Source organism: Nothobranchius furzeri, chromosome 2 (genome assembly GCF_043380555.1).
Source record: "Nothobranchius furzeri strain GRZ-AD chromosome 2, NfurGRZ-RIMD1, whole genome shotgun sequence".
NCBI classification, from domain to species: Eukaryota; Metazoa; Chordata; class Actinopteri; order Cyprinodontiformes; family Nothobranchiidae; genus Nothobranchius; species Nothobranchius furzeri.
Genome location: NC_091742.1, coordinates 66,817,633 through 66,844,615, shown reverse-complemented (window position 1 = coordinate 66,844,615; position 26,983 = coordinate 66,817,633). Strand labels below are relative to the sequence as shown.

Sequence of the window (26,983 nt, the reverse complement as noted above, 5' to 3'; positions counted from 1 at the left end):
TCCTGTAATGCTCTGTTCGTACCACAGGGGAAATACGGCAACCACGAAAGCTCTGCAACATTGTGCGTGCTTCTGCAAACTCATTTATGAAGATATCCACAAGCTTTATGATGAGACAATCTGAAATCATGTGCAAGTCCACCTGTTTCTGTAAACTTCACTGAGCTCCAGACATAAACACACCGTCCACGACATTCTCTCCCACGTGTCTCTGATGTAATCCCACCTCGCCTTTTGTGGTTCTTCAACATTTACATTGTCTGTATTTCTATAGCGCCTTCTTAGGGTTCTACAACCCCCCAAGGTGCTTCACAACACAATCACTCATTCACCCATTCACACACACATTCACACGCTGGTGGTGATGAGCTACAGTGTAGCTACAGCTGCTCCGGGGCGCACTGATAGAAGCAGAGCTGTTGTACACGTGTCATCATACCCTCCAACCACCCCCATTAGGCAAGATGATTAAAGGTGCAGTATGTAAGAACATCGTATAGCATTTCACAGTAAGAAAATCCCAAAAGAGTCTAATGTTTCAGTCATTCTGGAAGGAAGGTTTTACTGAAACACATTTCATATCCAGCTGTCTGTTTTTCTTCTTCCAAAACAAAGGAAGGTGGAACGTAGCTACTGTTTAGCATCAGTGAGTGTAGGGGTGCCGTGTCTACTGTCAGCTAATACTGCAGCATCGACAATTGTAATTTGACGACGGCCGGCAAAAAACGCCAGAGTTGTTTAAAGTGGTTGAAGTAACCACATTTTACCACAGGGTGTCATGTTTACTTAATTTCTACATAATGCCCCTTGGTCTTGCCCAAAGACACGACTGCAACAGATGGGGCTCGAACCTGCAACCCTCTAGTTATGGGGCAGGCACTTAACTCCTCTCGCAAAATCGCCCAGGATAAATAAAAACAATATAAAAGTAATCAATTTTCTGCAGAACCACAACAGGTTACGTTTGTTTAGGTTAAATAAGAGTCATAAAATGTTGCCGTGGCAACTGAGTTGAATTATTCATTCACTTCATAATTATGCAGTTTTTAGTTTAATAAATATGGTTAGAATGAAAATGCTAAATTCTGCTAAATAAAAACCGAATAAGCGTAATTCAGGGAAATTGAATCTGGTTTTATAGGACCCCGTTGGTGTTGGTTGAAGTTTCTGGTAAAATACCTCCATAACTTTTCTAGAATGGTGTTGATATTCATACCAATGAACCGATTAGTGAGTGCTCCTAGAGTTAGTGTCATAAAGGGAAACACAAAGAAGGGTGGTAACCACTGCAGTAAAAAGAAAAGTATCTGCACAAATGTAAAGAACTCAAGAACACCCTAAAATGGTCACTTTTGGTGACATGGCCATGAAAAATAACCTGGTGCCTCAATAATCCAGGAAAATCCTTTAGGCCGTGATAGTGCTCCTCACATCCCAGCATTAGCTACTGGAGCTGAGTGGTGATGGATGCAGCTGCTGACTTGAATCAAGCTCCTGAGACCCGGTGCCCTGGTGTAGCCGTACTGTATGTCTGAGATGTTTGTGTATCTATCTGTCAGCAGGGGATGGGAGAATAAAGTTCCACTTCCTTATTAGAAAAGACCCCAGCTGGCCCTAAAGCTCTCCTTCAATAAGAGTTGAACAGGAACCGAGGGTTTTTTCAGGCTGATGGCCAAAAACCTCCTGAGGGCAAGCAGTCAGACAGCACACACACATTTGTCTCTCCCAGGGTCACACACAAGTCCACATGACAGGGGTTCACGCCCACCAGCAGATGGAAAATCCGGATTACCTTTCTCTGCAGTTCACTAGACAATACCGTCCACTATTAGCTTGTCTTAAGATCCAGCTCTGTTTCAGAGCATCAACGTCAAATATAATTCAGCTTCACAAGAACTCCGACGGGGGGTGAATATCCAGGGGTATTACCGCACAAAACCACTGTAGGGCTTTACATAAATGTAGTTTTCCCTAGAGGCCCAGCGATGAGGACAACTCACTACCAGTCATGGTTAAAGACCCTGAACATGAGCTTGTTTTCAGCTGTTCACATCTCCCAAGATGAGCATACCCTGACTGTTCCAGTTAGTCAGACGCCAAGACAACCACTGACCGACCGCAAACCTCCATGGACTCCAAGCGTCTCTGAAATCTTGTTGTGAAATGGCAAACTTGAGCATTTGTAATTATTCATTAGCTTTTTAGCGACTGCTCTGTCATCAGCAGACCGATTATCTCCGTTACCTCAGCCCGACTTCATTTGTCATGTCTTACAGCTAAAAGTGATTCAGACTGTTTCACAAGCCTTCTGCTCAGCGAATTGTGCTGCACCAGAACTGCTCGCCTTGAGACAACTGTGAGTTGTTGACTTGACTCTTTCCTTTTGACGGTCACAAGGGACCCAAAAACAAGGGATGTGTTTATAAAGCTGAAGCGTAATCAGGGACAACCCAGGCAGGGAGGTTATCTAAACACGGACTTATCTGGTAGGATTTCAAGGCAAATACCGGGAAACATTGAGTTATTTACCATGGCAACATGGGTACAATGGCAAAGTTATTTTCAGTGTAATTAAGCTGATTGCTCTTTTATATTCAAGGATGTTCAAGACTGAAGAAGAAGGGATGTTTTTGGCCACTTGGAAGTGAGTATACTACTACTTGTAGGTAGATTCTTGAACGATCTCCATAGAAGAAAGTTTACGTGCCAGACGTCTGATGAACTACCAGCCAGTCTGAATGCAGCCAAAACCAAATGATTTTCCTTTAGCTGCTATCAGTTTTGTTTTGTTTGGCCAATTTCATCAGAAAACAAAAAGAAGATATGTAATATTTGCGGTGAGATACCTGTATTATTCAAATATGTGAATGTGATTAAGCTAAATATGTCATTTAATACTGCAGAGGTGTGTGTGTGTATTATGTTTCAAAAGATTTGGGGAAACTCAACCAAATGCATTAGTCTGTGTGTTCAAAATAGATACAGATGAACCAGGTGGTTTGGTGGACCTCAAACCAACAGCACACCTTTGAGATGTTGTTAGTTGTTTCCCTGCTCCAGAGGCATGTCCTCAAACTTTCAGAGAGGCTTCTAAAGCACAAGGGATATGGTCCCTTGAGGAACAGGAACCAGTGCTTGTAGAAGAATAGTAAAAAAAATCCCCAATCCATTCTTCTAAACCTCATGGAAAGTATTACCAGAAAACCTTGCTGCTCCTTTATCTTGACCGATTTTCTTTTTGTTATCGTCCTTTTAAAAATTTAAACCTTGTTAAACATCAGTGTTCCAAGAAAGTTTAGCAAATTTGGATATTTGTATTGTGTTGGCAAGAAAAAACGTCTCATCAGAATGATTTCCCATCCAAAACTCGACTATTGCCATCTTACAACAGTTCTAATGTCCTAAACCTTTCCAAGTAAATCTTCAAGGTCCTTAACCGAAGTAAATGTAATGTAAAGCTTCACAGTCAATTTAGGTCATCTTGGCTGAAATATTATGGATTTTCTGCTGGATGTGACCCATGTCTGCACAGGAAGTGGAGAAACCACTAAACTGACCTATCAGGAAACCACCTATGAGTGTCGTTGTTAAAATTCTTAAACTTAATAACTTCACTGAAAAAACATTTTTTTTATTGATTATTTCTGATTATAATAAGTCACTCTGCGTTTTTCATGCAGGCTGAACATGAAAATAGTCTCCTACACCTATCTGCTGCATCAGCTTCTGATAGAAAATTGACGGTGAAACTCTAGGATTAGAAAATCCTCACAGGTCTACGTCACACTGTCACCTAACATTCATGGACTCACCCATTTTGGCTTGAGATGGGTAAAGCTGTGAGTTTTTTCATGAGTTTTGAAGAGATGCCCACATTTTAACAAATAAGACTCTAACACCTGTCATGATCAACTCAACTGTGATTTGGTCACTTCTAGTTCGTTAAACAGGTGCACCGGAGCTTTTATTCCCCAGAGTATGACTTACAAGGCATTCATTCCTGCTAGAGATCACTGCAAATGTATTAAAAATATGAGTAAAAATTGATCTTTAGCTTTAACACAGAACACACTTAGAAATGACCTTAAATAGAATCGCTCTAATGATCCTGAAGACATATTTCTCATCGTCACATGGTCTGAGAGGGCGTTTTAGGAGAAGTAACCAGTGTGAATCTGATTTATTACTAGTTACAATGAGATGTTATTTAAGTTATTTTAGTTATTTATACCAGTTGAAACAAGGTTTGAATGCATTTCCTCGGATGGTAATCTCTAAGATGTCGTGGTAGAAACTCTGGGTTCAGGGACTCAGAGCCCCTAGCAGAGTGTTGGTCTGGATAAGTCAGCTTTCTTTGTGATCAATTACTGGGGAGGAATTATTTGGTGTTAAGACATTTCAAAGAAGCTCACCCACAGTGACGTCTGAGGTTTTTCCAATAAAATAACAAACAAACAAGGCAAGTCATTATGCTATTTAAGTAAGATTTGTTTTTTTTTTCTCTGAAACTGAACTGAGTCTGCAGAGGTGTAACCGGCAGAAGTAGTTTTCTTTATATATGACACAAACCTGTATCTGTGAGAGACCCGATGCCTGTGATGAAGATATTCTGGCTAGAGCTGCTGGTTCACCTCTCCCCTCACTGTGAGCCGGATGAAGGGAAGTGGTTCGGCTTCAGGGGTTAATGTCCACTGGGGCAGGCTTACTGGCCCAAACAACTTCCTCCTGATTTGAGAGGAGTAATTATCCTCCTCCCTTTTGAATCCCCCCCATGAAGATCAACCAGGTCACCATACACAACGTTTCCCCCTTCAACAACATATTTAAGGCCCCAGAAATCACAACACACGCTATGCTGCAGGTTAGAAGGGGACAGGAGAGGATTAGCACCAATCAACAGCTCGATGAATGTTAGCCTCCACGCTCCTGCCACCTCCCACCAGCTCCACTGAGACTCCCTAAGGGGCTAGAACATGTCTCTTCCTGTCCCGAGACACAGGAGTGGGGAGTGTGATAGCGCGACTGGCGCCTCACACCCATACACACACACTCACACACTAATAGTCAGCTAACACACAAGTCAGCAGGAGGTTTGCTCTGTTCTGCTTTGGTGTGTCTGCAAACACACCAGGGTTTGGGTCGTTTGAACCCAAGAGGGCAACACACCTGCAGCCCGTGCGTGGTTGCAGCTGACTCATGCACTTATTACAAGTGCTCCGCATGTGTTGGCAAACGATCCGCTAAATGAATTCAGATGTAATTTGCTTTAAATAAGACCCCACGTTAATCGTTTTTAATAAAGACTCATAAAAATGCCCCTTCTAGCATCACCCACGTACCAAGGTACTTCTTGGAGCACGTCCCGCATTTACGACCATTTTGATAACATCTTCCATCCACTCTCTGTACTATCACTTTTTATAATTCTCCAATGTGTGCTTCATAACAGTGTGGAAACCTTAATAGAAGGTTTTAAATTAAAAAATGTATTTCATCCTGTCAGGGTTTGATAAGGTGACAGATGGGTCCTAATATCCGCTGTTTGGTCCCAACAATATTTACTGTTTATTATAGCAATTGAAAGAGTGTATGGGTGGTAATAATCCGTCCCTCTACATTCAAGTCCAATAAATGTCTGATATCGTTCATGTAGACTTGACTGTGGAACAATCCTCTGATCTGCGACATGAGGATGAGAAACCCTTACAATGCGGTGACTTTTGTCCTCGTGTCCTTGACTTAAAGTATCTTTCCGGAGTTTTCCCCTTTCAGAAATGATGTATGATTCGTCAGAAATCTGTAAAAGTGATTGTCTTATCATGTACTGTGATATATTGTAAGCAATACGTCTTTTTTATTTATTTTTTGCTACGCACGCCCCTGCCCTGCAGAGCTCTGTGCAATAGGAAACTGAGCGCCAACCAGAAATAACCAATAGCGTTAGACTACCGCTTACTTGCTTCAAATTTAAGCAATACCTCGGCTGATGCAGAGTTGATGAACTTTTCACGGACAAGTAAGTCTCTAAAATATAAATACAAGCGAACACAACATGACATGAGAATAATACCCGTAAAACGTGTTTTAGCTCTGTTTGTCGGCTACAGACGCACATTAATAAACAGAAACGTGAAGTCGCCATCTTAAAAAAATGGAAGGAGTGTGACATGCTTGTCAGATGGCGCCATCGGATAAGAGAAATACTCCGAAAAGAAGCTTTAACTACTGGGGAGTCAGTATTTTATATTAATGATATAAGAAGAGCCAGTAATGGTGATGAACTAACAGAGGAGTAATAACTAAATATTAGGGCTGGGCGATAAATCAAAAATAGATCGTTGTCAAAATTTCTAACTGATTTTGTTTTTTCTATGACAATAAATCTGATAATAAAAAAATACTACCTCGAGTCACATGACGTGACTCAAGGTAGTACACGTGACAGCCCCATCTAGTGGACATCTTTTGTTTTGCGCATACATGTAGTTAACCTCCATTTATCATGTTCGAGGTGCATGCCTCAATATACTGTGATATTGATTTTAGGCCATATTGCCCAGCCCTACTAATTATGTAAGACTACTCAGTTTTTGATATGAGGATCTTCCACCTTTTTGTTTTGACTCTGTTGTCTAACAACGTTTCCTAGCAGCACAAAAAAATCACATCAAAAACTCCTAATCCCGTATGTCACTGGGCTACGAGTGATGGCAAGAAATTGCGAATGCCATCCTTGAGGGACTTTCCAAACTGTATCAAAGTGAGAACGTGAGAATTCTTGTTTTTCTCGCCAGAGTCGTAGGGACGTCGCCATCGTGTCACTCGAATTTTATATATGATCAAAACTTTTACGTGGCAACTTCCTTTCAAACCAGTAAGAAACTTCATGGAACTCATTCAAGTTTGGATTTTGGAAATCAGAAAGTGCTTGTTTATTTACAAGCTAGCATTAGCATTGCAACATAGAAGAGAAGAAGAAGAAGAAGAAGAAGAAGAAGAAGAAGAAGAAAGGGGTTGGTTGTAAAGCACCTTTCAAGATAAATATCACAAGCAGAATAAAAATTTCTGCTAGGATCCTTCAAAAAAGTAGTGAGGACTCTTTGTAATATTCATGTGTGCTTAATCATTTATTAATAATCAGTTTGGCAGAAAAATGTCACTTGTTCTTTAGTTTTCAACACTCATACAATGTTTCTTTAATTTTGTTGATTAATAGCCACCGTGATGAAAGCTTCCCTGGGAGTGAACGTGGTGTTGTAGAAGGTCAAACACTGGTTTCTAAACAGCTGACTCATAGGGTAATGATGGGGAAAGCCTTCAGCGGTAGCACATCTGACCTAAATGTGCTTCGTGTCTTAAAATGAGACCCCAATGAGAATCTGTCCTTGTACATCTGAGTGAAAGAGACTCCAGAACTGCGCTTGAGTGAATCTCCTGAATGACTTTCCCCACCAGCTTTATTTATTCCACCAATCAAAGTGGTTTGTGTTAACATTTTAGTCATATTTGCTGAGCTTTAGCCAGTCTTCCTTATCAAACTGTTGGCATTGGCCCTCAATGTAAATTCTGTTTGACTCGCAGCTTTTGATGCCAGAGATCCGCCGTAACATCTATGAGAAAAGCTCGACCCTCCGTGGCGTGCGGCCTAATATAATGGAGTTCCCCCTTCAGATCTCACCTTTCATCTCTTATGTTGATGGACGGCTGGGGAGTGGCTGAGGTTTCATTGACCCACTTGGCTTTTCACTCCCACATTTAATTCAAACAAGCTAACGTTCTCTGCTGGCGACTTGTGTGTGTTTGATGATACGAGGCTAATTAGCTGGTTAGTTTTGGAGTCAGCTGGATGGAGGTATTTCATGTGAGGTCTGAGGGCAAAAAACAAGGAGCCTAGTTGACGCAACTGCAGTAAAACCCCTCGATTTTCCTCTCGTGAGTTTTGGAATATTTCCGAACCTGTTTACACAAAGTGTCATAACATTTACTGTAATAGTTTTTCTGCTTCTAAACAGTGTATGCCTCCTCAACACAACAGGGTGGTGTGTGTGTGTGTGTGTGTGTGTGTGTGTGTGTGTGTGTGTGTGTGTGTGTGTGTGTGTGTGTGTTACTCACACATATTTCAACAGAACTGCCTGGACTTCCATCCCTGAGGAGTTCCATCTGCAGGTGGGAGCCAACGAATCTAAGAACATAAAAATGAATAAATAAAACATTGAAATTGCACTTAATGAGGAATTCAGTAAAAAACAAAAATTTAAACAAAGTTATTTTTATTTAAAGTTATTTAAATACTAAATTTATTAAAGTTATTATTACTTAAACTGTATTTTCCTGAATTCTTTTTTTATCTGTTTTAGTGACTGTGCTTTATTACTGGTTTTTATGCTGTTCATCACTTTGGTCGACTCCAGCGCTGTTCTAAAATGTGCTTTAAAAATAAACTCGGATTGGAAATAAAACTGTAGAAAATTCAAACACAACTAATGTCCAGCTAGATTAGGTCTTATCTCACACACTTAAATGCAGTAGTCATTGTCTATCACACTAAACATTAAAAGCATGTAAAATCACATCTCTTTTAATTGAAAGTCAAAGGACTTCTTGTTTTCCAGTGATCAGTTTATTTTGAAACCTCTAAGTAGCTGACATTAACTTATGATCTAAAAGCTTCTGCTAACGCCGGCGACGCCGGCTGATTAACTGTGGAGCCGGGAAGGTGAGCTCAAGTAACATGATTTATATGTGATACCTCGCCCCTACACACACACACATACACACACACACACAGTCCTCACGTCACAATCTACTCCTGGTCAGAAGAAGATGAAGCTACCCAATGCTGACCACAATCCCCCTAGTGAAATCACAGAGACGGCTTCTCTTTCTGACAGCGTTAGCGCACATATCACAGGAATATCAATCAATCAATCAATCAATCAATCAAAGCTTTATTTATAATAAAGAATATGGAAAAATGCCAGCCAGGCAGATTCAATTTGCACTCATTTTAAATTCTGACATCATCTGAGCCTCTAAGAGAGACTCTTGCTAGGCGGGAAGGGCTTTCCACCTGAATAACACCAAATCAGCATTAAACATATTTAATATACACTCTGGCAGATGTTAATGGTGTTAGATGACTGCATACTCGGATTAAAACCAGCTTAAAAATCATCTGAGGCAAACGGGATTCATGAGAATTCCAGGGGATCAATAACAAATTCTCATGTGATCTTCTGGCTTAGCTGCTGAGATTAGAAGACCTTGGTTAAACTGAACCGTGTTTTGCTAAAAGAAAAAGAAAAAGAGAAGAGGGGATTTACTTAATGAGATAGATGGTGGTAAAATGATGACGCAAACCTTCCTGTATGTTGGAGTTTTAACATGTGGAGCAACCGTTGTGAGATAGGAACCTTTTAACTAATTGGCATAATGAACTGATGAGCAGTGGCGGCTCGCCCATAGGGGGCGCTAGGGCGCCACCCCACCAGTTTCACAGGAAGAGGAAGAAGACAGTAATCACAAAATATAATAAGGACATGAAAATTAAACTAAACGATCCCTACATCATACAGACTATAAGTGCTGTGTTTCATCTGCATTGAAGTAGTTTAACAATTATTTACACCTTGACCACCACCGAATCATCTTGTGACCTATTTCTTGTTCCTTTTGGGCACAGCAAACTACGCTATAACTAGCATATGCGCACTGGATTCCCCCTCCAATACAAAGAATAGGAGAGCCTGTGGGCGCAGGGGTACAGCGTCCATGAAGACACGCACAGAAGACCGGCAGGGCAGAGTCTCAGCTCAGATCAGGACAGAACCGGAAATTCTCCACAGTTCACCGTCCTTGTAGAGCAGCTGAGTACACCTCGTGGAGTTTTGTTATTATGAGGAACCAGAAAATGATGGAATGAGGCATCAGAGAGTTATAAAATCTTTCCAGCGGGTAAAAAAAAAGCACATTCACCTGCTCTGTGTGATGTTGGGACATTGGATTACAGAATCAAGTAGTTTTTTTTTACTATACCACAGATTATTATGGCCAAAAATCAGCAAACGTGAGACAGAATTTACGCTTTTAACTTCATGAGATTAGCTTAGTTTGTTTTGCTGCTGAGTTCCGGGACTGTTGCAGGTAGAGTGATGGTGCTTATATTGTTGCAAAGAGGAGAAACTGGGCTTTAATTTAAATGGCTGCTTCTGAGGACAGGATCATGTCTTATTGTTGCTACTGTGTGTTTTTCTCAATATGTGTATTTAGCTACTTTTCAGCCTTCCTTTTTATTGTCATTGCTGAGGTAGAAAACATGGAATCTATCATAAGAATGGTAAACTGGCATCCCCTAGTGGTGATATGTGGATATCGCATCTAACAGATGGCATTTCTGTGCCACACCCAAAATAAAATTCAGCCGCCACTGCTGATTATGTTCAATTGGAATGTTTGCTTTGCAAAGTGCCTTGATGGCGCTATATAAATTACTGAATTGAATCTGTAGCTGTGTTTCTAGATTATGAGGTGTGAATAAGTAACTATTAGATTTAGTTGGATTACTATTTTATTTTATGAATTGAATTAAAAAAACATTTACAACAAGTTAGTTTTTTAGAATTGGGTTTACATTACGTTTTAAAAGTACTGTTTAATTTCTTCTAAAAATCTTAAAATTGTTCCTTGTTAGGGCTCTAAAAGGCTTTTTTATCTCAAGGGGCAGTCATTTTTTCAAATACATGAAGTCAACGCGGAAGTGACAAATATTGCAGTTCAACCCTCATCTGGTAGGTGCTGGAACAAAAACAGAGAAATCCTCATTGACTCCCATGTTAAAAATGCCAACTTCACAGCAGAAATAAACATGTTTACCGCCTGGTTCATAAACCCATTTTAGGTTTAATAGATCCAGTTTACACTCATGGGTGAATTTTTTTGTCACTCTTCCATTTTAGGTGTAATTAAACGCTTGAAATTATAAATAATTACATTTGATTGACAGGTAGCGTGAGCATCAGAGCTAGCGCATAGCACTGTTTGCTCAAAGATGGGTTGAACTATAACGTGTTGTTGAGGCTGGCTGGGTAACGAAACATGAGCAAGGTAAGTTGACCGAGGCTAGCTAGCGGAGGCTTCCGCGCTTCGCTGGTTACACCATGGTCAAAGATCTGCTAGGTCGCCGCTGCAGAAGAGGTTTGCTGAGTTTCAGTAACATGCCCATCCCTTTAAAAGTGACGGACCGACAATCAGAGATCTGATAATCTGTTGTTCCATCCTCCCGGAGACAGCCCAACAGGGAGGGTACCCGGCTTCTCCGATATCCTGGCTGTTCCTTTCTCCTGAGGGAGCTAAGCCGTGCTGCCACCTGGCTTTCTGGCATCCTCTACTGATCGCAGAAAAACAGCAAGGGAAGTGACACCTACAACATAACGTAGGCGAAAATAAAAACAAAGCTTTGCTACTCTGTGTAGATAAGAACCAAAAATAATGGAGCGGGATCAGAGGGCTGACTGGGTGGTGGTGAAGGAGCAGCGACGGCTGGTAATGGGGAACAGGTGGTGTTGGTTACCTGAGCGTGGAGCGAGGAGGGGTAGGTGAAAGCGGGTGGAAGGGCTGGCGACAGCTCTGCCGGGTACAGCGGGTATGACGCCCACACATCTGGGCTGCTGGGATATAGAGCAGGCACTGTGAGCTCATCTGTGGAAAGAAGAGGAGTGGAGTGAGGAGAGTGGCAAGTGAATGGGTGGGTGGATAGAGAGGCAGGGTGGAGGTGGCAGTGATGGTGGTGATTGTGGAGGTGCGCACTGGGAGGGACTATTAAGTATCTGAAGTTGAATCCTCTTATCGTGATTCTTTAAACCAAAGCCCAAAAATGTCTGATCAGCTGACAGCAAGCCTGTAAAGATTCCTGCTCATGTTTCCCTCATTGTCTTTTTACGATAAAAGCATTAAAGTCATGATAAAGATGAGTAAAAACATTTAGCTGAAGAAGCTAAAACATCCTGCCTTTCCCAATAGAGTACTGCTCTGAAGCCCAAACCAGTTTCCTGTAAGCCCATGTCCCCACACACACCAGTAGTGCAGGGAGAGCTACCCTCCAGTAAACCCAGTTAGGAAAAGCTGTGTGACCTTGTATTTTCCAGAGATAAATATCAAAGAAAAATAAACTATTTTTTGTAATTATTGTTAACAAAATATAAAGAAGTAGGAATGTTTAGTATATTGTTATGATATCCATGCATAATGTGTGTATGATACAATAAGATAAGCTATTTAATATCACCAAAACATAAATATGTTGCTATGTTTTGACTATCTTAAATTTGTTGTAAAATGTATGCCCTGAATTTAACCGCTGGTCTACTTTAGAGTCTGTAGCTCATAGGATGAATAAAAGACCTTACAATAATTATTGTTAGAAATGTGCTTAAAGTGTTCATTTTAATCTTTTGCTTTCCAAAATTAAGCTAGGTGCTGTGACCGGTGCGTTTGCACCTCCAGTTACACCCAGCTGAGATGGTTGTCATGGTTACATAGCAGTATTGCAACTTACCTAGATGGGGATACTGATCAATAACTTGTTAGACCATTAAAATATTTTTAAACTAGAGTTAGCTAATGATGCTAGCAATAACTTGGTGGCTTGCAACTGCTGTGGTTGGATAGCCTAGCGCTCTAGACAAACTGTAGCGACAACAAAAACGTTTGCTCTGCAGGTTGGTTTGGCCACGCTCCATTGTAGCTTCAGCAAGCCTACCATTGGCTTGGTGTAGTGTAGATTCGGCCAATCACAACACTCTACAGCTTAGATGACCACTGCCCAGCAACGGTGCTCATTTGAAATGGCTTTGGCATCAACTTTGTATGATTTAGACTTGGGTTCCTTTTTGAGACATGAGCAGAAATATATTTCTTCTTCTTCTACGGTGTATGGCGGACGGCCTCGTTGTCTGATTTATGCTGCTATGAATCCATCATGTTGTTTGTTGCTCTGATTGGTCCTAGCGCTGTCCAATTGCATGCAGACAGTTTGAAAGAAAACAGTAGTTTCTGCCCCATGACTGAGCTGCATATGGGTCATGGCCATACTATACATTTACAAATATAGTACAGCTTGCCAAGCTAGTATTTGGATGGCTATTGAGTCAAATTAAAAGCTTACTTCAGTCTGACTTGTAATTTCCCAAATTTCTTCAATCTTTGTTGGAAAAAACATCTTTGTGACTCTAATTTGCTTACCTTCAACGCATTAACTGAAAGCTTTACAGGCTAGCAGCAGCAGCTAAGAGAATAGCAGGTTACTAATGAGAGGAAACCACCTCAGATTTGATTTGTTCACAAAGTGACTGTGAAATAAAATAAAGTGCTCAAGTGAGGAGATGGTGCTGTGCGCTACAGAGGGAGTGCATACTTAAAAATGCAGAATCAGACAGAAAAATTGCAGATAGCCGTACAATTTTAAGGCGCATTTCTCTGTGCTTTCCATGTCTCCTGGTGACTCTATCAAAGCATGATCACAAAAAATAGGGCTGATTAAAACATCTCTTATTAGAAAATAACAGAAATGTCTCTCCTGGTGATTACGTCATGGTTTCATTAATCGTTTCCTTCCATTTTCCTCTGAGGCAGCAAGTACCACCCCCTTCTCTGGCAAAGGAAAGATCCAAGATAAGAGCGGTTGGGTCATTCAGGAAGAATGTACTATTACAGCTGGTGGATGTTTAACTATCAGTGAATGATTCCTGCAAGATCCTTAACCCCCCTCTGAAAAATGTTTAACCAACTGGAAAAGAAACAGACACAGAGCTGCATTAACAAGTCACGCACACACACCTGGTACTCAAGGGCCTTGAGTCCAAATCATTAGAACAAAAGTTAACAATGAACATGCACTGTTAAAAAGTCCCTAGGCAAGCAGGCACAGCAAAACACAGGACTCCTAAGTTTTCAAACAAATGATAAAAGTTTGGAGAGAGTTCACTTTTGCAACAAATCAACAAAAATGTAACAAACATGGCTGAAAATGTTCCGTTATCAAAAAAAAAACAACTAAAAAAATCCAAGATTAGAAAAAATAAAGAAAAGTCACAACCAAGATAGAAATTGTGTCTATTTCTGACAAAGTCCTGAAGGGAAGCAGCTGTTGTGTCCAGTTGAGCCTGAGGAAGCAGACAGAGTCAAAGACAGTCAGGGACAGCAGGATGAATGATAGAGGCACTTACATGGGTCTCTGCTAATGAACTGTGGCCCAGGGCTCTGCTGGGAGGCAGGGGGGTTGGGAGTGCCGACCAGCTTGTTCTTAGCCATCTTAGTGTTGGCCTTGGCAAACTCCAGCCGCAGGGTTTGGGGGATCTCTGGATCGAAACGAACCCCCTGAGATCCAGAGATGTGTTAGCAACTCTTAAAAACTCCTTTCCTTCACAGCAGATCAGACGCAACATTAATAGTGAGCAAACAGAGTTAAAGTGTCTCATATCAGAGAAATATTTCAGTTTGGAGTCTGTAACGTATTTCTAAAGCTTTGTTTAGTGTTTTTTTTTAGACAATTATCAAACTCATACAAACTTCATTAAGTCCTGACTATCTTTTTAGGCCCACCCTTGATAATAAAAGACGGTACAGGTTCTCGCTGCATTCCTAAGGTTTCTATGGAAGTTTTAAACTTTACACCACCTTTCCTAGTATTAACCAAAGGCCTGGCATTCCTTGAAGACTGCATATGAGCCACGTTGTATGGTGGAAGGTCTGTTATTACTTGAGATTTTTAAAGAGTGTGTTTATTTGTGTGTAATTGATTCTTGGCTTCCAACACATCGAAAATTAGTCCAAAATCTGTTTGGTTCACAGAGGAGTAGCCAAATTGAAGGCTGTGTTTGAAGGTCAATTATATCACCGAGATGGGATGACTGTCCTCCACTTTCGAAGGCGCCTCCAAATGATACCCACAAACGTGTCCTATATGTTGTATTTGAAGGATAGATTTGGTGTATCATTCATGACCCACCCTATTCCAAGATTCATTACAAGCCGAACAAGACATTTTTTTCTTGTAATAATTGTGAACAACGCAGTTTTAAATGCAAGTCTAATGAATTAAGCTTAAAACAATTCACAAGAAAAATCCTCATAACCAAGCTCATATATATGGGTATCTGTTGTCATTTGTTGTCCTAATTTTCTTTGTTGTACTAAAGGAGGACTCCCTCGAAAACGAGATGTCTCATCTCAAGGGAATTTATCCTCCAAAAACACAAGTTAGATAAATAAAAATAGTGGCAATAGTGGTATATAAGGTAGATGCCATTGCTCCTTGATGGTTGATAAGTAATAAAAATGCTCAGCAAAATTTGGAGCTCCATTTTCTCTAGCTTCTGTTTCATGCTGTCTAGGGCTGCAGCTATCGAATATTTTAGTATTCTAATCGAATCCTCCATCGATTAATCAAATATTCAATTTGATGAAGTTTCAAGTTAAATGAGACTGTAGTCTGCTGCTAAAAATATGAAAATAAAACAAAATTATAAAAGGATCAACAATATGTATTAAATTGGTGTTGTCTAGTTCCCTCTTCCCCAGCTGATATTTATAGTTAATGAATATTTTATGGAACAAAATTTGACTTCTTTTTCGGTAAAGGTTGACTATGGAACACGGACAATCTGGCAAACTCTGGTGTTCAGAGGTGGTATTGTAACAACAGGACAAATTTTCCAGCCATTGGGATGTTGTAGCGAAGCGTCGATGGCGTCGACGGCTCGATTCTAAAAATTGTCGAAGTCAGATCCGGTAGTCGACGCACCACGCCCGCTTGTTGCATCCCCAGGAGTTTGTAAATAGAGGAGGAATCTACCTGTTTTTCCTCTAGTTCACCCTCTTCTCCGCCTTCACTAACATCTCCACCAAATACCGAAGACCCGGAACAATGTCCGTCCGCTACTAGATTCCTTTCCTGTTTAGCCCACCTTCGTCTCCCGGCAATGGACAACAACTTCCGGGGTTAGATGCGCTGCTCCGTCTCTATCGCAGATGTAGAAAATCACTGGGAGCATTTCTCCCTTCATTAAGGAGCTTCTTTCAGACATTAGGAGAGCTGTTTTTGTGGTAGCAGTCTCTCCTCCATGCTGGCCTGTTTGTTGGGTGTTTTTGGTTTATTTAAACTTGGTAACTTGAACTTAACGTTGGTAAAGCCACTGTTAGCATTTTCGCTAACAGCTTCTTGCGTTTGGATAAGTTGTTACGTTTTGGTTTAGAGTTCATCTTTTTTGTGGTGTAGATCTCCCTTTTATTACATTTAGAGTGTCGTGGGTTTTCGGTTTAGTTTAAAATATCACCTTGAGTCTGGTTTAACCACCCCGTTTAGAGTTTAGACCTTTGGAGATCCTTATTTTGGTCCAGAACCCAGTAATCTTTACCCAGTGGGACATCCCTAGTTATTTGTACTTTTGTTTTAATTCCCCACAGGCAGAATTAGTTTTATTATTCCCAACCTGTGGATGGAAAGATTTATGGTTTTTTGTTCTTGTAAATAAACCTGATCATCACTTTAACTTTTAAATCCCGTGTTATTGTCCCTTACTTTTTGCACACGAGCCAAACTCCCCAGGAAGGGTTGTAACACCACTCGCCACGCTCATAAGTGACCAAAACAAAGCAGCATGGAGACACTCCGTCTCCAACCACCTCTCAGACAGCAGCCTGCACTCCCAAGTTCTACACGTCACCAGAACATAACCAACCAACACAATAAAAGCAGTGTTATACAAAATGGCTGGTAGATGTAAACATAAACAGTGTTGTGCCTGACAAAATAAAAATTTGATAATTTATCTTTTTAAATATAGCTTTCAAAGGAGAAACTGTACATCCAGTCTGCACACCTCTGAACGCCCCGCAGAGGTATAATTTATTTTAATAAATATAGCTTTTTATTAAAATGTTCCATATTGTATAAATATTACTCATCCTAGTCTAAACATAACTAAATATGTCCACATATGATCAGTTGAATTGAATTATTTCATTACCATGAGCTTGGCACACTTGGCATCTAACATTTAATTTCTACTAGTAACAATGTAATGGTGGCATATATATTTTATTATGTACAGGTTGGCAACATAATCCAGTCTAAATTGTATTAAAATAGCGTTTGTGAGTTGCATGCTACAACGGCTTGCCACAGGTCTGCTGCGGTGTGTGGACTAGGTGACAGGACATATGCCAAGGGAAGGGTGGGAACAAATCTGAAGCCAAGACTGATTTATTTCAAAGCCATTCACTCCTCAGGCGAGGAGGGTTAAGTGTCTTGCCCAAAAACACAACAGCAGCATTCTCTTGTCAGAGCCGGGATCAAACCTGCAACCTTCTGATTACTGGACAACCCGCTCTACCTCCTGAGCTACTGCTGTCTCGTCTTGGCTCAGTACCTGTGTATCTGACCAAGTTGTAGATATTTTGTGTCAGTCAGCTGTGATGACCATCTTGATTTGGGGTGACTCCCAAATTTCCAAATCTCACATTATGATAGTTTCATTAAAATGGGTCGAATAGTTAGAGATAAACAGAAGTCAAGTCCAATGACAAATGGGTGGCTCCAATGGCAAAGCTCTAAACAAACATCTCATTGGATCAGTTAGCCTTTAGAGTATGTCTCTGAGCTTATAATGCATCAAATTTCAGCTCAATTTCTTTCAAACTGATATCCATCAATACGTTTTTGCATTTTTTTAAAAATTCCTTACCAAGGGTGGGTCACAAGGTATCTTGCTAACAAACATACAATGACAGACCTACATATTTTCTGATGATTAAAGTAAGAAAGATTCATAAAATTAAACACCGGTCTTCTCCAGAAAAAAAATTCAGAAATGTTAGAGATGCAGCCAAAAAATAAAAACAATGCCTATTACTTTACAATATTTTACATGTTTTCAACATATGCAAGCAGATTTTATTCTGTATTGATGCATGTTTGAAGTTTGGGTGAATTTTTTCTTTCATGTTTGAAGATTTCAGCTGTTTAATGTGCACATATTTTCTCACAGTTGAAACCTAATGAACCCAAACTGGAGTTCTTGTAGAGATCTTTTGCTTTTCTGGAAGACTGCTGAAAGCAACTCTGTTGAGTGAGATTAGGGTTAACCACATAAATGCTCCTAACGATGTTAAAAATTAGACCAGTGTTACTCTGCTTTCACAACCAGGCTCAAAAACAGCCAGACTGAATATGTTTGCACCTAAAACCATTACACAAAAGAAAAGAGGCTCTTCTGAAAAAGCTCGTCTTGTGTTTGATGTGGTAATGAAGCGTACTAATTTAGAATAATGCATCTCTTCCTTTTCGTCATGCATAGTTTAGACATCCAGTAAGATTTGGTTCATGTCAGTGAATGACACTTTTTAATCTTTCACAAATTTCACAATAAACTTTACAGCTCATATCTTGGTTTGGGTTTTGAAACTCGCAGTAAAAACAGCTACCTAGCCACACATCTGATTTACAATCAGAACCCGATGACAAAGACTCGACAGCCTTAAAACAGGCTGATGACATACATGGACATCCTTCATTAGATTCCCACTTTTGTTATGACACGTAACCAAGATTGCTGCTGAAAGGGAGGCTAAATTTAGGGCTAAGACTTGACCAATGACAGCCAGGTGCCTCTGCAGGTTTCCCTCTTAAATCTGCTTCAAAAAACTCCTTGTGAGTTGTTTCTTCTCTCATCGGCTGCCTCTTGAGGTATAATGTGGCACAAACTGAAAGTTGATTTTTGTTTACTTCCCTTGGAAGCAACAAGGTAGGGTTAGGATTTCAGCAGCATATAAACGTCCATTAATTAACCTAATTTTATTGCGTGTGAAAGACGCAGAGCAGCGCAAGGGTCAAATGAGCCGAGGAGAAACAGAAGTCGGGAGTGAAGTCCTCTGCAGCAAAAAGAGCAAGAAGCTGTGAGGATGGGCTTCTCATCTCGTCCCTACAGGCTTGAGCAAAGCCGAGCGAAGACTCTTCTCATGAAAGGGGGGGGAATTAACTAGGATTGCTTTCGCTCAGTGCACTGCGGCTTCTGAAGGCAGAAGCTGCAGAGGTGTATAATAAGCTACACGGATATAACAAGGCCTAAGCATTCTTTTGTTTGAACTGTGCTGAAGAGCCAACCTTGAGTGTATCTCAGCTTCTGCAGTGATCACGCTGCAGCGGCGTTGTTGGTAAGCATATTGTAATTTAGAGGAAATGCAACGGGTTCCCATGATATGAAGCAACCACCCCCCACCCCATCCCTCTGTCTCTCTCTAGGGTTTTCCAAAATCTAAATATGCAGATAGAAAACCTAGCTCATCTGCATACAACCCCTTAGGACATAGCTCTTCCTAAAAAAAAAACTTTTAAACTCCGAGTCCCACTTCTGTGGAAACAGTGTGACTGCTGTTGCTTCATAAAACAATGCTAATTTTTATTGTTTGTGCTCTGCCTTTTGATATGCACCACTGGGTCTTCATGTGAACAGCACCAGACTCCTACATGTAAATAACATGGTTCTTGTTTTCACTTCAGAAGAAGCTTGTGAAGGTCCATCAACTGCAAAATCTCTGGAAGTTTGAAGGGTGCCTATGGGTTTTATGGAGGGGATATGAGTTCAAAACTATTGTCATTTACAGTTCTGAGGACAAAGGTGAGAACTCAGTAATCAATCCTTATCAGTCATGTGACATGACCCCCATCACCCTCTTAGATGGTGGGTGGATGTAAACAAACTGTGGGAAACCAGTAAACGCTATATTTAGGGATGGGTACCTTTGACATTTGAATCGATCCGGTACTAATTCCCGGTACCTACGAATCGATACCGGTACTTAACGGTACCAATTTTCTATACTTTTGAGTGTTTATTATTTTAATTCTCTTTTATAGTTAAATATATATTTTTCTCAATATATAGCCATATTTGATAAATATCACGATAAATAACATACAACTGGTTGTATTTTAACATCGTCCTTGTAGTTTTATAAGCTGATAATTAAACTGAAGCTGATAATTAAACTGAAGCAAACATCTTTACTGTGAACTAAATTTACTGTGTATCTTCGGAGACTGACCAGGAGACATGACATCCTGGTCCTCTCAGCTAATGTGTCTCCATACAAATTCAGTTCTTTCAGGACTTTGCTAAGATGTCAGCATATTGTGACTGCTTTGGCAGTGAGTGATGTAATTGACCAGCACCAAAAAGCATTCACAGGAGCATTAAAAGTTTTACTTTGTTCGGCATTTTAATCCATTTTGAGGACTGGGAGAGCTGTTGTGTGATGTAAAATGTGGTGTTCAATGGCCAAAAGTAGCTCCGTTTTGCTCAGACAGACAACAAAGCCCTGTGAATTTTGTCGGGGGGGAGTTTCTGTTTCAGTGTTAGGAGTTTAGTAACAGCGATTTCAAGGCAATGTGAGCGATGCTTATTTGCTTTGCTTCTATTCTGCTTCATCAGCAACTCTTCCAACTTTACAAATATCGGTTGTTTTGGACGATGTCGGCTCACGGTATTTCCTACTGAGTTACAACCAATCAGTGTGAGTTCACCAAAAGTTCCACTCAGCTGCTCCTGTGGACCTTTCCGAGTACCTACCCCTGTTCAGGGACTCCATTAGTTCCTGAAACCGGTGAGGAAAAAATTCTGTCATGCCAGTAAGTTCTGGCAAAATGAGTAAACACAAGACTACTTCCCCAACTTCTTCTCTTTCACAAACTATTTGGTTTACTGAATAAATGATTACACTTTTGACAGGTTTCGGCACTATGAACCACTCTAAGGCCCTGTCCACACATAGCCGGGGATCTGCCAAAACGTAGATATTTTTCTACGTTTTGGCCTGTCATCCACACGAAAACGGAGTTTTTTCACATGAAAACGGATCTTTTTAAAAACTCCGGCCAAAGCGAAGATCTGAGTTTTCTGCGTTTTGGGTGTCTGCGTGTGGACAGACAAAACCGGAGTTTTAAGGTCTTTACAGCAATCCTCATACTAAGCAAGCACATAGCGACAGTGGAGAGGAAAACTCCCTTTTAACAGGAAGAAACCTCCAGAGGATCCTGGCTCAGTATAAGCAGCCGTCCTCCACGACTCACTGGGAATGGAGAAGACAGAGCAGACACACACACACACACACACACACACACACACACACACACACACACACACACACACACACACACACACACACACACACAACATATATACCAGAGGATCTTATGAAGCAATACATAATATTTAAGTATTAAAACCATGAATTCGGAACACATTCTAATTCAATTTAGAACAATAGGAAGTTTAAATGTTTCACACGACCCCTTTTCATTTCAAAGAAACATCCCTAAGTCCAAGAACCACAAAGGAATTGTATTTCTTTTTGGTTTAAAAATAATTTTAAGCTTTTTCATAAGTTAACTAAACTCCCTTTATCTACTATAATTGGCCGCGAGTGCCCAAAATGCCTTGGCTTTTACGAGTGTGATGTCAGCTGACAGACTTGATTACTGTAGGGTAGCTTGTTGTACAAAATTGTCTGTCTTATGAGGTTAGTGAAAAAAAATCCTAATTTGTATGAAAATTGAAGAAATGCTAAGTGAAATAAGGCAAAACGCCTACAGTCTGATGTTTATAGAAGTTAGAAGAGTTTGTTTGCAAACAATTTTTTATTTTAATTTAAAAAAAAGTCTAAATAAAACTGTGATTGTGTAAAAACAACGAGATAGAGAAAAATGTCCACTTTTAAATGTAGAACCCAACCTTTTGGGACCCATTTAAAGTTTAAATGATGTTTCTTCGGATAAATCCATGTTGTCCTTCGCGTATGGGGAAGTTTCTCCGTTTTTGGTCATTTTTCATACATCATGCAAGTTGCAACACACCACTACCAAAAGTCAAGGTGCATTACTCCTAATAAAAATAATGTTGTCATGTATAATTTGCACTTTATTCTTAAAGGTGAGGGGTGTGAAAATGGCACCCTAAACAGAAAAACAATGGGAAAATAAAGGTGTGAAAGCTACTGTTCATTTAGAAAAAGCCAAATAAAACTCTTGAGGATAGGAACTGTTATTAGACTTGGGCCTGCCTACTGTGCCAAGGCCTTCCACCATGCTACAGTTTGAAATAAGTGAGATTAAAATTAAACCCCAGATCAATATCCTCTATTTAGATGTGCAACATGAGCTAATCCCCCCCACCCCCCCCCAATAAAACCTTGCAGGCAAAGCTTCACGAAAACGTTTGATTTTCTCAAACAGACACATTCACATGATGTACAGTAACATCTCAGCTTTTTTCATTTTCTGCATTGGGATGAACGTGCAGAGATGTCTGAATTTCTCCTGCATTCGAGTGCATTTGCAATGTAAGCAGACAGCCTCAGAGCCATCACAAGATCTGCCGTGTGCTGAGCTGGTGCATGAGAGGAGCAGGAAGAGGGCATGACACTTACGTTCAAGGCATTCTTAGCAGCCTCTGCTTCTGATCGACTGTCAAAGCTGACAAACCCCACCGGCTGGGGAGACAAGGAGACAGAACAAAAGATATGTAAAAAACAAAAAAAACAAAAAACAGAAAAAAACATGGTTTAAGGCAGAAAACTGAGTCTGCATTTCTGTCTGAGTGACAAAGACAAGTTGTTCTTTTTTCTATATTTCGTTTTGTGCTCAACTCCCTCCTTTCCTGTCTCTTCCTCTCTTGTTTATAAAACTGTGGCAACAGAAAGGGGAGATAGAGGGGGCGGGGGGAGAAAAATGCAGGCTGAACTCTTAGTTTGTACAAAGGGAGTTCATTGCTCGGCTCCCCCTTGCCCAAATATGGGCAATGTGAGAGCACGTCTAAGAGTTTAGGAAAAAAAGGCAGAGAAAGATGCAAAAAGTGATGGGATAAAAGAGCAAAAAGAGGCCAAATGAGAAAGGTTAAAGGTGAGGATGGAAGAATAAAAGCTGAGAGGTAGAGGAGGATTTTAAGACCTCCTCGGACAGGCGTGCCGGCACAATATATTCTTGTTCACATCTATTTTACTGGCCCTGGTTTTATATTCTGTTTACAAGGCTTTGGAGCCAACACCTGCCAGAATAACCCAGCATGAGCAAGATGGGGAAATGAAAGGCTGAAGCTATGAGGTGTCATAAAACTGCAGATAGGGACAAAATAAATAAATAAATAAATAAATAAAAACAGCATGTTTTTGTAGCGTTTGTCTTTGTGTTTGTGAATGTGAAAGTCTCTAAACATGCTGCTCCCACTATTTCACAATGATGAAACCAAACTCTGTCCTGGATTATGGGAATTTGTTTTGAATGAATGGAGGGATGGGAGGAGGAGAAACACACTTAAAGTAAAACAAGTGAAGACGTCAGGAGGAGGAAGTGTAATGAGAATATAAATAGAAAGAGCTGAAGATCTGGCTGCTGCTGCTATATATGGAGATGGTAGTGAGCTCTTGGACTGAGGGGTGAGGGCAGAAAGGAATCGATTGATTTATGTGGCCATTGTCATTGATGTAAGAACAGAGAAGCAAAACACAGCCCGAGCTCTCGTGGACAGTACTTTGTAACTCCTGGGTTAACAACATCCATTAGCTGACATTTGTCTAGTTCAAAATGGCGTTTATAGAGGAGAAGGTGCTCTCCTTCCTTCTGGAAAAGGCCCTGATGGCTTCTTTAGCTCCAGAGTTCTGCTCTGGTCTTCAACTTTCAAAATGCAGATGCAAAAAGCTTATTTATAAAGAACTAAACTAACATTGGTTAGCACTGGAGAAGTCTAAGCTGGTATTGTAAGGCTGACAACCTGCTATTACAGTAGCTTATACTGTATATGTTATTATATTATATTATAATAATATGTTATGTTAGATTATATCATATTATGTTATAATAAATTGCTTTGGTCACAACCATGTCAAAGCTAACTGAATTAGCCCATTGATGCGTTAGCCCTTCTGTTTTCTATTAGGAATGCTAGTTAATAGCCTCTCCGATGGTAACGCAAATGGAAAGCAGGTGGAGCAGGATACTCAGTTGGTGAGCAGCTAGGTGTACTCGTCACTAGCCTCTTTAATGCTAACACATTTGAGTGGTCTTCTTATAATTTGCCAGCGCCTGCCATGCCGCTCAGTTACTGATTCTATTCCATCATTAATAAGATCAGCAGTGGGCTTCAAAATGTAAATAGCTCCCCGTTACATGGACCTAGTCACAGCTGGGTATGCTAGTCTTTGTTCTGGCCCTAAGACCACACAATTGTCTTAAACAGTAAACCAGAACTAAGAAGTTGCATGTTAGGTTCACCATAACGTCGCTTTGAATATGCTGGTGAAGGTTCTCGGTCTTCCAGGTCATGGTAATACAAAGAGGTTCGAATGAAGGCAACTGGACTTCTTTGGTTTCTTGAAGACATTTTGCCTCACATCCGAGGATCAATATCCATTCTGACCGGAATACAAGCGTGACCCTCCGTTATTCCAGTCAGAATTGACAAAGCTCCTCAGATCAAATGCAAAATGTGTTCAAGAAACCAAAGTCCAGCTTCCTTTATTCAAAACCTTTAGAATCATTTTGAATAACAGCAGCATAAAGATAAATTTCTTATTGCTGCAATAAAAACACTTTAGTTTTAAAGATGGAAGACTGAGGATAATAAATCTAAGTTTCTCTAAACCTTATAAATGAATTTCTTTCTACATGGGAAACTGATACGATAAATAACCCGACACAAAGGTATGACGCTTAACTCGGGATATGGGCGCCTGCCAAATGAGCCAATATTCAGTCTTGAACCCCTGGAGGCAAAAAGAAAAATCCAAACTCTTGTCAAAACGCTCTCTTTGACACCTTAAATTCTCCTCCCTGCACATCCTCTCATGTCCCACCAGAGCTGACTACCAGCGTTCTATCCTGCTGCCAAAAGCAAGTTTGTGCTACGTGTTTTCCCTCCCTTCAGGAAACCTTTTCCCCCTGTTATAAGGTGCTTCCTGACATGAAACGGGGGGGTGAATCCTTCAGTGTCAACAACCCAATAGCACCAGAATGAAAGGTAGAAAGAGATTGTGCATTGAAACAGGTATGAAAACAAGGTGGTTATTAAGCAGCATACCTGTTTAGAAGTGAGTTTTATCAAGGATCCTTCGTAGCCCTGGTATAAAAAAGGGAAAAAGAGATTAGAGAACATGCATCTGAGCCCAAATATGCTGATATTTAACACAAATTTGGTTATTTTTGCATGTAAACATCATGGATGACTAAATGAGGCTCTGATTGGCTTGTGGAGCTCTTACAAAGAACAGATGGATTAGATTGTTGTGTTTTAGCAGAATAATCAAGACTTACTGCTTTCAACACTCATGACATAAACCATTTACCCAGAGCACATACCATAAGCATCGTCTAAGAGAGGGATTACATGCTTTGCAATTATTCATCGTTCACTTTAACAGCACCGCTCTGGAGCCATTAAGGTGCATTATTTTTTGGGCAACGGTCCAAAAACAAGCCTGAAAATCCACTTTCACTTTGCTGGACTGGAAATCTCAGACAATATGACCAAGTAAAACAAACAGTGTAGCTTTGTTTTTATATAGCAGTTTGTTTGTGTTTTTTCCCCCAAGAGAAACAACTTCCTGTGGCCCAGGATGGGACTGAGCCCTGGCTTTAAGAACACTGGAAGCTTGCGAGAGTTTCCATTGCCGTTTATTTCATCACCATTAATGGAGGTCTCATTGACTGCTGGATGGAAAGCGGCTAAGAATAGCCCACAGCCCATCAGCCTAAAACATACAAGCATACCTTAAATGGTCTGAAGAGGAGATACAGCTCCCGAGGTTTGATATCCAGTGGTAGCCCACTGACGAACAGCGTTCGGACCTGAGGAGGACAAAAGAGAGAGATCATTTATTTTTAATTTACCTCCGCGGTTATAATTAGCCACTCTACCTTTTTGACAGAGACTGATGAGGTAACGAATAAAAATAAGACATTGACCAAGAGTGAAACAGCTAAAGTGGGTTGGTTTTATGCTTAAAAACAGACTTTTTATGTGTTTCAGTTGAGCAAACACTCATTTCTAAAGCACTGTGTTCTCTTGTGTAAGCTACTACAACTTTCTGCCTTTTTGTGGCAGTTCTCTCCTTCGAGTTCTAGCCTCTGTTTTACATCTGAACTTTTCAACTTGCAGCTCGAGCCGGCATTGCTGGGGAATTTTAATGTACTGTACGCCTTAGCTACAGTGGACAACAGGAAAATGCGGCTGGGACTCAGAGGTACCATACCATACCAACTTTATTTATAAAGCACTTTTAAAAACGGCATGCAGCCGACCAAAGTGCTGTACAGATAAAAAGTTAAACACAACATAAAAACAAAAACACAATCAATAATAAAAGTACACAACAAAGCAGTAAAATCACAGTCAATAAAATAATACATAATAAAAATAATTAATAAAATTCAAAGGTTTAAAAATGCCTGGTCGTAAAAGTGGGCCTTAAGCCAGACATGTCCAATGTCCGGCCCCCAGGCCAATTGGGGCCCGTGGTCAAATTTTTACCGGCCCGTGGCCTCTATCATAAAACCAGTATATACACTGTTGACCACAGTACAAAACACATGTGTACAAAAAAGCTATTTTACTTTTCACCTTTGTTTCAGTGACTTGAAACGGGGGAGGGATGGTGCCAGCCTCACTGAGAGAGGAAGAGCATTCCAGAGGGACGGAGCAGCGTAGACAAAAGCACGCTGCCCCCGCAGGTAGTGCAGGGAAGCAATGGGGGGAAGACTGCAAGAGAGGTTTGGGGCTAAAGAAGGTGCTTTTATGTGGTGTGGTGTCTGCTGATGGAGAGAACGAGTTCATTCAAAACAAAAAAGAAACAGAAACACTCTGCCTCTTCTATATGATGGAGGAAACCTCACGTGATATAAAGCTCGAGATATTTTAAAATAAAGACACAATACACCTAT

General features: G+C 40.5%; 1 protein-coding gene across 4 annotated transcripts in view; it reads right to left on the bottom strand.

The window, feature by feature from the left end:
- The window catches only part of LOC107377421 (RNA-binding protein with multiple splicing), a 48,758-nt gene that overhangs the window by 4,473 nt on the left and 17,302 nt on the right, over positions 1-26,983 (bottom strand). For 2 of the 4 annotated variants that reach the window (XR_011519284.1, XR_011519285.1), the window contains exons 2-7: positions 25,814-25,891; positions 25,125-25,163; positions 22,480-22,542; positions 14,223-14,373; positions 11,570-11,697; positions 8,113-8,182 (exon numbers count right to left, since the gene is read on the bottom strand). Coding sequence is in view for 1 of the 4 variants with exons in the window: in XM_070548925.1 (XP_070405026.1) it covers positions 8,120-8,182; positions 11,570-11,697; positions 14,223-14,373; positions 22,480-22,542; positions 25,125-25,163; positions 25,814-25,891 (522 nt within the window). In the remaining 3 variants the exon portion in view is untranslated. Of the gene's footprint in view, positions 1-386; positions 8,183-11,569; positions 11,698-14,222; positions 14,374-22,479; positions 22,543-25,124; positions 25,164-25,813; positions 25,892-26,983 lie in introns of those variants that run through there. The other 2 variants (XM_070548925.1, XR_011519286.1) reach the window with 2 other exon arrangements.